The 15605-nt window shown below is 45.1% G+C and overlaps 1 protein-coding gene across 3 annotated transcripts in view; it reads right to left on the reverse strand.

The window, feature by feature from the left end:
* Positions 1-15605, reverse strand: part of ARHGEF12 (Rho guanine nucleotide exchange factor 12) — a 250615-nt gene that overhangs the window by 186244 nt on the left and 48766 nt on the right. For all 3 annotated transcript variants that reach the window (XM_008150189.3, XM_028158388.2, XM_028158387.2), the window contains exon 2: positions 758-781. In XM_008150189.3, the coding sequence (XP_008148411.2) occupies positions 758-781 (24 nt within the window). The remainder of the gene's footprint in view (positions 1-757; positions 782-15605) is intronic.

The following is a 15605-nucleotide window of genomic DNA, read 5'->3' on the forward strand; positions in this document are numbered from 1 at the left end:
TTAACATTCGTATCCTGGACTATGATGTCATTAAAAATGATGAATTTACAATAAAAGTAGGTAGGAATAAAAAATAAAAAAAAAGGTAGGTAGGAATGACATACTACCTACATTTTAAATAATATTTATGACAAGATGAGAGAGGGAGAGATGTTGAAGAACAAGTGTTAAGAAAGAGGCATTTAATCCTGGGAAACTAATAAATGTGCAGATATGGATATGGGCACAGACATCTGAACATTTTGGATTTTTCCCTTTACTGTCTTAAAGTAATTAAGACTGATCCAGTTTGCCAAAATTCATTAACTAAAGGCAGTTACAGTTACCAGATGCTAAAACACATCAAAAACTAGTAACCCATTTATACTCCCTAAGCTATTCACAACCAAATACAGTCACAATGGATTTTAAAATCTGTAACAGAGTCAACAATAAAAATAAATAATGATAATAAAAAGAACAGGAAAGGGGGGGAAAAATAAAAGCAAAAAAATTTTTAACCTCTTCATAGGGAGTGACCTTAATACCAATTTGAACTTTTAAAATGCTTGTATTAAAAACACTGAAAATGTTATCAAAACAATGCTATCTTCCAGAAAAAAACAGAAACACCTATTACATTCTAATTTGTAAAATATTTTGAAATGTTAAACTAAAATCTACATTTCAAAAGCCACAAAAAATCCACCATAATTTCAAAGAAATAATTCTAATGAAAATTTAACCTAGATGTATGAAGAACAACTGAACAACTTACCTTATAGGTTTTTTGAGGGGAAACCTGAAACAAAGTAAAAAAAAAGATAAATGTAATTATTTCACTTGTAAGATAGTCATTACATTTTTTGCATTCTATTAAACCAGAATAAGGAATTTAAATTTTATGCTAACTTCCCAAAGCAATTCAACAAACAGGTGAAGACGCTGGGTACCACTGTTAATATCTTAAATACTTTGTTAAATCTTAAATTACAGGTGTATTTATAATCAGCTGTCCCTGAGTATGGTTTCTCTTTTATAAAATCCAAATAATAGCCCTGGCCAGGTGGCTCAGTGGTTAGAGCATCAGCCCATAGCCCAAAGGGTCACAGGTTCAATCCCCAGTCAAGGCCATGTACCTCCGTTGCAGGTTCCATCCCTGGCCCCAGTATGGGTGTGAACAGGAGGCAACCAACTGATGCCTCTCTCTCACACCGATGTTTCTCTCTCTCCTCCCTTCCTCCCTTGCTTCCACGCTCTAAAAAAATCAATGGAAAAAATATCCTCAGGTGAGGATTTAAAAAGAAATCCAAATAAGAATAACAAGAGCTAACTTTATTAAGGGCTTACTCAATACTAGGTACTGCTCTAAACTGTTTATATGTATTATCTTATTTAATCCTAAAAAATAACTATGAAGATATTTCCATTTTACAGGTTTTTAAAAAAGGGCAAAGAGAGATATTTTACCATTAAGAAGTTACACTTTGTTTCCCTAAGAGAAAAAGTTCCTTCCTGTCCATCACTTCTCCACACCCCATAAAATACCTGGATGCTGATTATTGCTCTATTGACCTTTCAACCCTTTGATCATGATCAAAGCATGATCCTCAATTATTTAGGTTTCGCTTTAATAACAGGAACCTAGAAAAAGTTACTATTGCAGTAGTATCAATTATTAAAAATATGTTCCTAAAGTAGAAAACAAAAGGGATGTTTTTCTTTTTTCAATTCTATAAGCTAAAAGAACTAAATCATTTCCTCTTGCTTGTCTTTTTTAAAAGCAATATGATGGGAGGCTTCTTGATAAGAGTTTGATGCTATACATAGATGCAAATCTAAGTCTAAAATGAGTGCTTAAATTTCCTCCCATTCCTCTCTTCAATTTCTGTCCTTTTTAGAAATTATCTCAACCTATGGCATTTTATGTAATATTATTTATTCTAGTAATAAAAACAGGTAACATGTTACAAATATCAGTATAATTGGGTTTAACTCCTGTATGAATCAAAATTGATTCTAAGAAAGACAAAGAATCTAAAAACTTGCCTAATAAGCATGTTAACTCACAACAAAGTTAGGAATAACAAGGAAAGGGGTTCTGGGCTAAGAGAACATGGCTCTAGAGAATATACTGATTACAAAAGATTACCGAATCTTCAGGAGTAAATGCTCCTACGCAATCCATCCTACTACGGGGCAGGGGGTTACTAACATGTATTTGTAACTCACGGAGGACTATATGAGAATTGGAGGGAAAAAAGAATGTGCAGCTGAGTTTCTGCCAAAGGCTAACAGCTGCAGTTAGCAACCCTGGTCACTGCCTGGCGCCACTGCAAACATCCCTACCCCCAAGCAATGCTGCTGCGTCAGGGACTGCCACACCCAGGGAGGTTCTGGTCAAGAATCCGGAAGTTCGAAGGAAACCAAGATTGCGGCATAGGTAAACACCTACACTGCTGCCTCACACAACAATTTCAAAACTACAACTAAAAGACAAAACGTCTATCATCCAGAACCACAGGAAAGCTGGCTGAGTGGAAGTTCTACAACCAGAAGGAAAGAGAAAAGAGCATTGAGATGTGCAAGCGCTGAAAAGCTGAGGTACGGAGGCGCGCAAACCAGGCTGGCGGCGGGCATTGCTTTTCTCAACCCGAAGGGAGACAAGCTCCCGATTACTCTGAACTCCAGTTTCTGGGGAGACACTGGGGACCCAAACTCATACAGGGAGAAGCTAGACTGTCTGCCATCGGGTCGGAAAGTGAGGGTGGCTTGCTTGCAAAGCTGATCGCAGGAATCATTCTTTACTTTGCTGGGGTGCGATACGCGGGGACGCAGAAACTCAGAGACATGAGACAGCTGACTGGCAGCCATCGCTGTTTGCCACACCCTAGCCTAGTGACTCCCTGAAACCTCCCCCGCACAATCTACAAACCCACCCAAGCTCCACGCAGCGGCTTTTGCATAGAAATGGCCTTCCCTATTGCAGCTTAACCTAACAAACTGCAGCTCCGGTCAGACAGCTCCAAAACCTCCAAATCCCAAGCAAAGAGGAGAAAACTGTAGTTCTCGCTGTAGCTCCTACTGGGTGGCCTCAGACAGTAGCTGATCTGCACCCCATTGGAGATCCAGAAGCCAGTGTACCTAGTGGTCAGTATGAGATGACACCACATTTCAACTCCTCACATCCATAAGTGACACATTCAAGAGGCAGACTCAGTGAGCATCAAAGCCCTACTGAAACAAGTCCTGCCCCATAACTGTGTCTCCAGCACAGCAGTTCTTTCATTATAGACACAGTGGGTCCTCACAGCCAATTGGCCTGGAGGTCAATTCCTCCCAGTGTACCAACAGCAATCAAGGCTTAACTACAACAAGACTTTGCACTCAGCCCACAAAGGGGTGCACCAAGAGCGTCCACCTCAGGTGATTGGGGAGGCTGAGCCACTGGGTCCTATAGGTCACCTAGCACACAAACCCACTCCATCAACACAGGGAAGCAGCCAAAATGAGGAGACAAAGAAACATGTCACGAATGAAAGAAATGGAGGAAAGCAAACTACTGGATATAGAGTTCACAACCACAGTTACAAGGTTACTCAAGAATCTTCTAAAAACCGACGAGAAATTTGATGAGACCTCCAAGGAGCTTAGTGAGACCTTCAATGACCTTAATGAGAATGCCAAGAAAATTGAAAAGGACCAGTCAGAAATTAAGCATACACTGTCTGAAATAAAGAATATACAGAAATTCAACTGTAGATCAAAGGGCCCCAAGAATCAAACCAAAGATCTGAAATATGAGGAAACAAAAAACACCCAACCAGAAAAGCAAAAAGAAAAAAGAATCCAAAAAGTTGAAGATAGTGTAAGGAGCTTCTGGGACAACATTAAGCGTACCAACATCCAAATTATTGGGGTGCCAGAAGAAGAGAGAGAGCAAAATACTGAAAACCTATTTGAAGAAATAATGACAGAAAACTTCCCCCACCTGGTGAAATATTTCTTTCATCTTACAAGTCTAGGAAGCACAGAAACCCCAAACAAGAGGAATCCAAAGAGGACCACACCAAGACACATCATAATTAAAATGCCAAGGGCAAAAGACAAAGAGAGAATCTTGAAAGCAGCAAGAGAAAAACAGTTAGTTACCTACAAGGGAGGACCCATTCGGTTTTGTCAGCTGATTTCTCAACAGAAACTATGCAGGCCAGAAGGGAGTGGAAAGAAATATTCGAAGTGATGAATAGCAAGAACCTACAATCAAGATTACTCTACCCAGCAAAGCTATCATTCAGAATTGAAGGTCAGATAAAGAGCTTCACAGACAAGAAAAAGCTAAAGGAGTTCATCACCACCAAACCAGTATATATGAAATGCTGAAAGGTATTCTTTAAGAAGAGGAAGAAGAAGAAAAAGGTAAAGATAAAAATTATGAACAACAAAATGACAACAAATATATATCTACCAATAAGTGAATCTAAAAATCAAGTGAATAAAAAATCTGATGAGCAGAATGGACTGATGAATATAATAGAATCAGAGACATAGAAAGGGAGTGGACTGACAATTCTCAGGGGGAAGGGGTTGTGAGGGGTGCAGGAAGAGATTGGACAAAAATCTTCCACCTATTGATGAAGACAGTGGCAGGGGGTAAGGGCATGGGGTGGGGTGGGGAATCAGGTGGAGGAGAGATATTGGGGGGGGGGGAGAGGAACACCTGTAATCTGAACAATAAAGATTTATTTAAAAAAAAAAAAAGAATCCGGAAGTTACCAGACTAGTGATGGTAAGACACTTTTATACCCTCCTTTTTCATTTCCTGAGCTATTTTCTCTTGCAGGAAATGAAAAAGGAGGGTATAAAAGAGGAAAAAATGGAATGAGAAGACGAAGAACAAGGACCACGCTACAGTATAACTTACTTATCATAATCTATTACTATACTAGAGGTCCGGTGCACAAAATTCGAACACGGAGTAAGGGTTGTCCCTCAGCCCAGGCTGCACTGCACCCTCAACAATCTGGGACCCCTCAAGGGATGTCCGACTGTCCAGTGGGAATGGGGCCTAAACGGGCAGTTGGACATCCCTCTCACAGTCCAGGACTGCTGGCTCCCAACTGCTTGCACATGCCTGCCTTCCTGATTGCCCCTAACCGCTTCTGCCTGCCATCCTGATCACCCCCTAACCACTCCCCTGCCAGCCTGATTGATGTCTAACTGCTCCCCTGCCAGCCTGTTTGCCCCCAATTTCCCTCCTCTGCCGGCCTGGTCATCCCTAACTGCCCTCCCCTGCAGGCTTGATCACCCACAACTGTCCTCCTTTGCAGGCCTGATCCCTTCCAACTGCCCTCCCCTACTGGCCTGATCACCCACAACTGCCCTCCCTTGCAGGCCTGGTCCCTCCCAACTGCCCTCCCCTGCTGGCCATGTTGTGGTGGCCATCTTGTGTCCACATGGGGGCAGGATCTTTGACCACATGGGGGAAGTCATCTTGTGTGTTGGAGTGATGGTCAATCTGCATATTACTCTTTTATTAGATAGGAGGATAGAGGCCTGGCACAGGGGTGGAAGTGAGCTGGTTTGCCCTAAAGGGTATCCCAGATCAGGGTGGGGGTTCCCTTGTGGCATGGGGCGGCCTGGGCGAGGGGACTGTGGTGGTTTGCAGGCCGGCCATACCCCCCAGCGACCCAAGCGGAGGCCCTGGTATCTGGGATTTATCTATCTTCAACAACTGAATCTTTGTAGCCTGGAGCGGAGCTAAGCCTCTGCTCACTCAGTGGCAGCAGCCATTTCTGTTGGAATTTATTTATCTTCTACAATTGAAACTTTGTAGCCTTAAGTGGAGGCCTGGGCTGGCCAGGGAGTGCGGAAAGCTTGGCTTCCTCCATTGCTGGGGAAACCCAAGCCTCCCTCCTGCTCTCTCCGTGGCCGCAGCCATCTTGGTTGGGTTAATTTGCATACTCGCTCCTGATTGGCTGGTGGGCGTGGTTTGTGGGTGTAGTGGAGTGGTGGTTAACTTGCATATTACTCTTTTATTAGATAGTATTCATAAAATACAAATAAAGAACTTTTCTCAATAAAACATTTTTAAATCATAATACTTTTTCTCTAGTCACTAAATTCCACTTTAGATTATGTGGTGAACCAAATATGTATGTTTATATGTATGTGCAGTTGCATATACACATAATGATGTCAAGGGACTTCCTGGCTTTTGCACTTGTTCCCTCTGTGCCATCTCCTTGATGCTGAGATGGAGATGCAATCAGATAGCTGGAAATAGGAAGCTAGAACCCCAAGAAAAAGTAATCAGAACAGGATTTATTATAAAATTGGGTTTTAAAATTGCTTTTTTAGAGTCTTCAGAATTGATTCACCCATCCATAGATGGTCACTACAATTGAAAACAGCATGTAAAGATGAAGGATCGCCCTAGCCAGTTTGGCTCAGCGGATAGAGCATCGGCCTGTGGACTAAAGGGTCCCGGGTTCGATTCCAGCCAAGGGCACATGCCCGGGTTGCAGGCTTGATCCCCAGTGGGGGGCGTGCAGAAGGCAGACAATCAATGATTCTCTCTCATCATTGATGTTTCTCTCTCTCCTTCTCCTCTCCCTTCCTCTCTGAAATCAATAAAAATGTATTTTTAAAAAAAAAATGAAGGATCAAATCGTGAGGCAGGTGGGAAGGAAGGTGGGGGGACTAGCTTCTGAATGACTGTGAATGTGGGACCCAGTGAAGAAGATAAATCAGAAAAGAAAAAGAGCTGTCATAGGGGCCAAGAAAGAAGAGGTAATAAATATTATTAAATGCTGCAAAATGCAGGCATAAAGGCTAATAATTGGCCATATTCTAAGCAACAAATTAGCCCAATACTAGGCTGATGAAACAATTCTGATGTTCAAAACTCTGTATTTTCAAATCTCTGTCTGTTGTGTAGTAAATAACAAAATTGTGATAATCTCCTTTGGTTAGATATTTATGTAGAACAGCTACATTTGAATGCTGATACGTATGTTAGATGTGCCTAGTCCAGTGATGGCGAACCTATAACATGCGTGTCAGCACTGACACGCGTAGCCATTTCTGATGACACGCGGCCGCCCAGCGGCCGCATGCCGAGGATGAAACATTTGCGAAATAATGTTTTTTCCTCAAAGTGACACACTACCTGAGTTATGCTCAGTTTTTTGGCGAAGTTTGACACACCAAGCTCAAAAGGTTGCCCATCACTGGCCTAGTCAAACTGTCTGCCTTTTGAAAACATCAGTGATGACTTGGACACATAGCCAACAATGAACATGTTTGTGCACCTATTTATATATGATGTATCCTTTATAATGAAGAGGTAATATGCAAATTGACCATCACTCCAACACACAAGATGGCCGCCCCATGTGGACACAAGATGGCTGTCACAAGATGGCCGGCAGGGGAGGGCAGTTATGGGTGACCTGGCCTGAAAGGGAGGGCAATAGGGAGCGATCAGGCCTGCAGGGGAAGGTAGTTGGGGGCAACCAGGCCAGCAGGGGAGGGCAGTTAGGGGTGACCAAGCCAGCAGGGGAGGACAGCTGGGGAGGACCCAGGCCTGCAGTGGAGGGCAGTTGGGGGCAACCAGGCCTGCAGGGGAGGGCAGTTGGGGGCGACCAGGCCAGCATAGGAGGGCACTTAGAGGTGACCAGGCCTGAAGGGGAGGGCAGTTAGGAGGGACCAGGTCTGCAGGGGAGGACAGTTAGAGGTGACCAGGCCAGCAGGGGAGGTCAGTTAGGGGTGAACAGGACAGAAGGGTAGGGTAGTTAGGGGTGACCAGGCAGGCAGGGGAGGGCAGTTAGGGGTGACCAGGCCGGCAGGGGAGGGCAGTTAGGGGTAATCGGACTGGCAGGGGAGGGCAGTTAGGGGTGACCAGGCTGGCAAGGGAAGGCAGTTAGAGGTGACCAGGCCAGCAGGGGAGGGCCGTTGGGGGCGAACAGGCCGGCAGGGGAGGGCAGTTATGAGTGACCAGGCTGGGAAGGGAGGGCAGTCAGGGGTACCGGGCCAGCAGGGGAGGGCACTTAGGGGTGACCAGGCTGGTAGTTAGGGGCAATCGGGCTGGCAGAGGAGCAGTTAGGCATCGATCAGGTTGGCAGGGGAGTAGTTAGGGGGTGATCAGGCTGGCAGGCAGAAGCAGTTAGGGGCAATCAGGCAGGCAGGCAGGCAGGCAGGCAGGCAGGCAGGCAGGCTACCAGTTGGGAACCAGCAGTCCTGGACTGTGAGAGGGATGTCCGACTGCCAGTGTAGGCCCAAACCCACCAGGATCAGGCCTAGGCCTAAACAGGCAGTCGAACATCCCTCGAGGGATCCCAGATTGGAGAGGATGCAGGCTGGGCTGAGGGACACACACACACACACACACACACACACACACACCCGTGCACGAATTTCATGCATCAGGCCTCTGGTGTGTGTATGTATGTGTGTGTGTGTACCTCAGTACACACACATACACACACACACACACACACACACACGCACATATATAAATATTTTTTCCAGATATAAGGCAAAATCAAAGTACCAAAACGAAGAACCATAATAAATAAAGATTATCAGGAATTTGAGTATAAGGTGACTAGACAGCCTTATTTTGATTACCTAATTTTCAATTGGTGTGCTGTTAGAATTTTTAGTTCTCCTTTTTCCTTAGACTGTCAAATAAAAAAATGACAACAGCCAACACAACAACGATCTTGTGCAAATGTATAAAAATTATATCTATTTTTTGTCAGTTTGGCAAAAAATATACTTTTGGTGTGCCACAGAATGTTAGTAATTAGTTTATGTGCCATGAGATGAAGGCTGAAAATTGCTGATCTATACTCAGTATACTCACATGCCAGAAATCATAAACAAAAGCCTTAAATGTCACACACTTGACTAAGGATAGATGCCTTTTCCTTGTTAGTTCTCAGCTCTAATATTAGCCTTTTGCACTCGGATGTCGAGATTAAAATTACTCTTTGAATGTATCAATAATTTGAAATATAAAAAAATCCAAATAAATAAGTTTGTATAAAAAGAAACTCCAGTTTTTTATTCTACTGCTGCACTTTGTAAAATCTGGGGTATTTAAATAATTAAATCCCGAGTAGAATAAAGGAATGGAGAAAAAAGCAAGCGAGTGCAAAGGGTTAAAGCCCTAGGTAACAATATATAGAGGTCTCCCCCCATATTTTTTAAAAACTCACTTGAGAATACGTTTATTTTGAGAAAGAGAGAAAGGGAGGCAGAGAAAGATAGAAACAGAGAGAAACATATGCACTCCATATGCACTTCACTGAGAAATCAAACCTGCAACCATTTTTGGTGTACGGGACCATGTTCCAACTAACTGAGTCACCTGTCCAGGGTCTGACTTATCTATTTTTACAGACTTTCCAATATGCTATTATAGTGGACTAGAGGCCCAATGCACGAAATTCATGCACTGGTAGGGATGCTAGCAGCTGCCGCCGTCACCAGAGCCTCCCTCCCTTCCCCTGGCCGGCCCTGCCCCCTGGTTGAACTCCTAAGACAAACTCCCAATCAAGGGGACAATTTGCATACTATACTTTTATTCTATGAGATTAGAGGCCCGGTGCATGAAAATTCATGCACTGGAGAGGGGGGTCCCTCAGCCAGGCCTGCCCCTTCTCACAGTCCAGGAGCCCTCAGGGACAGGAGGCAACCTGGCGATCAGGGAAAGACGACGCCCCCTCACACCTCTGCTGCTGCCACTGCTGGCAGCGCAAGCTTCGGCCAGCCCTGGTTACCCGAGCCTCGTTGGCCCTGGGCGGCTGGGCAGCCACCACCTGAGGTTTGCCTGTGTCTCAGGCAAGTCCTGGGTGGCTGGCCAGCTGCCATCCAAGGCTTTCCTGCACCTCAGGCTGGCCCTGGGCAGCTGGGGGGCTCAAAGGACTGGGGAACTCCAGAGGCAGGCGTGCAGAGTGGCCAGGCCCGCCTGCCACCTGGCAGGGCTGAGGGGACTGGGCACTGCCATCTTGTGGCTGTGGGTGCCGCCATCTATGAGGGCGGTGCAGTCAATTAGCATATTCCTGCCTTATTGGCTGCGGGCACCTCCATCTTTGTGAGGGTGTGACGGTCAATTAGCATATTCCCTTCTTTATTAGATTGGATAGGGAAATGTGCCCTAACCCCCCAAAATTATATAACGTGTAAAAGTTCCATTTTTTACTAGGTTTAACTAGACTACAAGATATATACACATACTTGATTTTACAATTGGATTATCCCTTTAAGATGTAAATAGAATTTCTTCTGGATTAAAAAAAAATTGCAAAGGACTGAGAAAGTTTTGTGTTATTACATATTTGATTATAATACACTAGAGGCCCAGTGCACGAAATTCATGCACGGGGGGATGGGGTGTCCCTCAGCCCAGCCTGCACCCTCTCCAATCTGGGATCCCTCTCACAATCCAGGACTGCTGGCTCCCAACTGCTCGCCTGCCTGCCTGCCTTCCTGATTGCCCCTAACTAACCACTTCTGCCTGCCAGCCTGATCAATCCCTAAGCACTCCCCTGCCAGCCTGATTGATGCCTAACTGCTCCCCTGCCAGCCTGATTGCCCCTAACTGCCCTCCCCTGCAGTCATGACTCCCCCCCACAGCTGCCCTTCCCTGCAGGCCCGGTCACCCCCAACTTCCCTCATCTGCCGGCCTGGTCACCCCTAACTGCCCTCCCCTTCAGGCTTGATCGCCCACAACTGCCCTCCCTTGAGGGCCTAGTCCCTCCCAACTGCCCTCCCCTGCTGGCCTGATCGCCCACAACTGCCCTCCCTTGCAGGCCTGGTCCCTCCCAACTGCCCTCCCCTGCTGGCCATGTTGTGGCGGCCATCTTGTGTCCACATGGGGGCAGTCATCTTTGACCACATGGGGGCAGCCATCTTGTGTGTTGGAGTGAAGGTCAATTTGCATATTACTCTTTTATTAGATAGGATTTATCATAGCCCAGCCAGTGTGGCCTACTGGTTGAGCGTCAACCTATGAACCAGGAGGTCACAGTTCGATTCCCAGTCAGGGCACATGCCTGGATTGCATGCTTGTTCCCAGCGGGGGTACGTGCAGGAGGCAGCCGATCAATGATTCTCCCTCATCATTGTTTCTATCCCTCTCTCCGTCTCCCTTCCTCTCTCAAATCAATAAAAACATTAAAAAATACCCTACCTAATAAAGACAGAATATGCAAATTGACCATCACTTCACGACAAAGATGGTGACGCCCACAGCCAATAAGGAGAGATTTTGCAAACTGACGTGACAAAGATGGCGGTGGCTGAACTAGGATGCTTGCATTGTAGCCATAGTGATGACACAGGCATTCAGCCCCACCCCAGCCGCTCCAGGCCTCTGGGCAGTGTGTGAAGGTGGGAGGCATCTCCGGGCCTGAGTGAAGGCGGAAGGCAGCAGCCAGAGCGAAGGCTTGGGTCCCGGGTACCAGCAGCCAAGGGAAGGAAGGCCTATTCTTGCATGAATATCGTGCATTGGGCCTCTAATCCTATATAATAGAGGGAATATGCAAATTGACTGTCACTCTGCCACAAAGATGGTTGCGCCCACAGAAGAGGTGGGGTTTCTATAACACAAGATGGCTGCACCCACAGCAGAGGCCGAGTTCCCATAACGAGCCTTAACAAGCAAACAGCAGGAACCTGAGGCTGTGCCCCCCTGCCCCTGTGGGGCTTGACAGGGGACCTCAGGCCATGCCCCCCACCCAGCGGGGCTTGACGGGGAACCTCACAGTGTGCCCCCTGCCCTGGCACCACACTCTGTGCCCTCAGGCCACACACCCCACCCTGGCGCCAGGTCGGGGGACTTCAAGAAGTGCCCCCCACCTAGCAGGGCTTGACAAGGGACCTCATGCCATGTCCCCCACCCCACACCAGGCCAGGGGACCTGAGGCTGCACCCCCCTGCCTGGCAGGGCTTGACAAGAGTGGGACCGGCCGGGTCTGGGTCTCGTGCAATTTTAAGGCGCACGTGGATGGGTGCAGACTTTACTCTGGGTCCCATGATGCCCCCCAGATTCTGACAGGAGGAAGACTTTCATATACATTTTACTAATTTTCTTTCATCTCTGACACTTATAGAGAAAGGGCAAATAGCAATATTAAAATATTTCCTGTAATTAATTCCCTTTTAATGTGCATGAATTTTGTGCACCGGGCCACTAGTATATTATAAAAAAACAAAAAAGTAAATTTATCATAAATGTTCCTAAACATTTCTATCAAGTACCAACATAATTACAGGAATAGGAATCTTTTATTTCTAAAATCTTAGGTTAAGGAAAAACTCAAAGTACAATAACTCCCAAACTACAGAGTATTACTAATGACTAGGGGCCCAGCGCATAAAGATTCGTGCACAGGGGGTGGGTCCCTCAGCCCAACCTGCACCCTCTCCAATCTGGGAGCCCTCAAGGGAGCCGTCTCCAATCCGGGAGTTTCTGTCTGTCTTTGCAATCATATGAGCAAATTGTCTGAGACCCTCCCAACCCAGTTTGGTTTGTTGCTCACAAAATATTAGAGGCATTTTTTTTTCTTTGCTTCATTGGTGGAAGATTTCCTGGAAGTTTTAGGATATCTTCCCTTTAATTTTTCCTAGACATTGACTTTATTTATGTCTCTCACCTTTGCTTTCCCTCCATCCCCCACTGCAACAGTAACTTGCTCCAGGCTCACTTTGCTCTAGTGTCTAGGAGATCCGTCTGCCACCAGAACTACGATTCCCAGCATTCCTGGTGGTCCCCACACTCTGGGCTTCCGCTTCCGGTCCTGGGGCTGCCACCAGAACTACTATTCCCAGAATTCCTGGTGCTTCCCATGCTCTTGGTTTTCCCTTCCTGCTCTGTCTCTGTCCCATGGCCTCCCACTCTGCCAAGTCCTCCAAGCCACCAGCTCTCCCTCTCTGCTCTCCGTCTGGCAGCTTGGGGAGCCAAGTTCCCCAAGCCGCTCCACTCACCACCGGTTCTCCCGCTCTGCTCTCCGCCAGGCGCCTGTGTATGCAAATTAACCCCCGTCTTTGTCAGGTTAATTTGCATATTCACTCCTGATTGGCTGGTGCTATGATGAGCCATTATACTGATGAAAGTATACCCCAGCTTTAATTTCTTGGTTTGGGGTCAAGAAAAACTCTTGCAGAAGAAAGTGTAAGATGGCATGCATATAGCTAATTTTATCACCTTTCCCTATGAAATCAGAGGCCTCTTTCTTTGTGGTGGTTTGAAAGTTGGGGTCCATCAGGGCCAGCAGCACCTCCACTGCCACCTGCTGCCAGCACCACATCACTGATGCCCACCATGTCCTGCCCCTCCCCCTGGTGGCCAGTGCACAATTTGCATATTAGGCTTTTATTATATATGATTCTCAAAAGCAGCAGCTTTTGCTTTCATTGATTTTTTCCTATTTTTTGTTTTTCTACTTCATTGACTCCTACTCTTATTTTTAATATTTTTCTTCTGCTTACTTTGATTTTAATTTGCTCTTGTTTTTCTAGTTTTTTCAAATGGAAGTTGATGTCTTTGACTTTAGATCTTTCCTCTTTTCTAATAGGTGTTTAATGCTAAAACTTTCTAAGTAATGCTTTAGTGGCATCCCACAAATTCTAATATGCTATGTGTTCATTTTCATTCAGCACAAAATGATTTCCCATTCCCTTTTGATTTCTATTTTGACCTATGGTCTTTAGAATTGTGTTAATTGCCAAATATCTGGGGATTTTCCAGTGGTTTTTCTTTGTTGTTGTTGTTAATCCTTACCCAAGGATATTTTCCATTGATTTTTAGAGAGAGTAGAAGAAAGAGGCGGGGGGGGGGGGGGAGGGGCGAGGGGGAGGGGAGAGAAAAACATCTATGTGACAGAGATGGACTGGTTGCCAGGGACTGAACCTACAACCCAGGTACATGACCAGGAATCGAACCTACGAGCCTTCAGTGCGTGGGCCAACACTCTAACCATGAGAAACACTGGCCAGGGCTAAGCCTTTTAATTTACTAGAACTTATTTTATTGCCCAGAATATGATCTACCTTAGTAAATATCCCATATGCACTTGCTAAAATAAAGTTTATTATGTTGTTGGCTAGAATTTTCTATAAATGCAAATACTAAACTGGACAACTGTTAAGTATTCTATATCCTTGATGATTTTTGTCTACTTTCAGTTATCAAGAGATACTGTAATCACTGATATTGATTGTGGATTTGTCTATTCTTGTAGTCATGCTAGTTTGTATTTCATGAATTTTGAAGTTCTGCTATTATGTGCATAAAGGTTTAGAACTGTAAATTTTTACTTTTTAGAGAGAGAGAGGAAGGGGGGGGGAGAGAGAGAGAGAGAGAGAGAGAGAGAGAGAAGAGAGAGAGGAGAGAGAGAGAGAGAAACAGAGGGAGGGAGGGAGACGGAGAGGGAGAGAGACAGAGAGAGAGAGGCATCTATTTGCTGTCCCACCCATTCATGCCCCATTGGCTGATTCTTGCATGGGCCTTGTCAGGGGTCTTGAACTTGCAATCTTGGCATGGTTGACACTCTAACCAAGTGAACTACCTGGTCAGGACTATATTTCTTTTTTAACTAACCCCTTTATCATCATAAAATGACCATCTTTATCCTAATAATATTTCTGCTCTGAAATATACTTCAGCTGGTTTTAGTGGAATCATTCGGCTTTCCTTTGACTGGTGTTGGCACGGCCTATCTCCTTCCATCTGGTTAAAGTACGCGTGTCTTTATTTGTAAGGGATGTTTCCTGTAGTTCTTAGGCTTTGCTGTTTTATCCAATCTGATAAGCTCTGCCTTCTAATTGAGGTGTTTGCACCACTTAAATTTCATGTGATTATTGGTATGGCTAGGTTTAAGTCTGTCACTTTGCTATATGCTTTTTGTCTGTCACTTTGTTGCCTGTTTTCACTTTTTATGTCTTAAAAATTTTAATAAATTTTAATCAATTAATTGAATTATTTTAAAAACAATTTTAATATTCTGATAACTTATGACTCACTAGAACCTACATTATCTGAAAGTACTATGTTCTATCTGATTTTATATTCTAATTTACTAGTATAGTGATGAGCATATATCTGACAATTCAACACATTTACCAAATGAATTCATTCATTCAAAAACATTATTTTGAATTACAGACGCTATCAGGACTTCTCAATCCCGAAATCGCACCCTCCTACGAAAAGCCCATTTTCCTCAGCTATGGACGCTCTGCTGGGGCCCGCTGCGCAGAGGAAGCTGCCCGGGTGCAGAGGCAGAGGGGCTTTTTCCGCCCAGTGGTAATCCCATTCTGGGGTAACTGATTGGTTCAGAAAGAGGCAATGAAAATAGAAACAAGGTTTACCCCAAGAATTTGTGAAAGTATTTTCTTACTCTTAACAGAGAACCAAAAGAAACTTATTTTTCTCTCACCCACTAGACTCAACGAGGAAGCAAGTAGTCCTGACTGCTACTCAGCATCCATCCTTAAGATCCAGCAGAAACCGGTTTGGCTCAGTGGATAGAGCGTCGGCCTGCGGACTCAGGGGTCCCAGGTTCGATTCCGGCCAAGGGCATGTACCTTGGTTGTGGGCACATCCCCAGTAGAGG

Source organism: Eptesicus fuscus, chromosome 13, assembly GCF_027574615.1.
Source record: "Eptesicus fuscus isolate TK198812 chromosome 13, DD_ASM_mEF_20220401, whole genome shotgun sequence".
In the NCBI taxonomy this organism is placed as follows: Eukaryota; Metazoa; Chordata; class Mammalia; order Chiroptera; family Vespertilionidae; genus Eptesicus; species Eptesicus fuscus.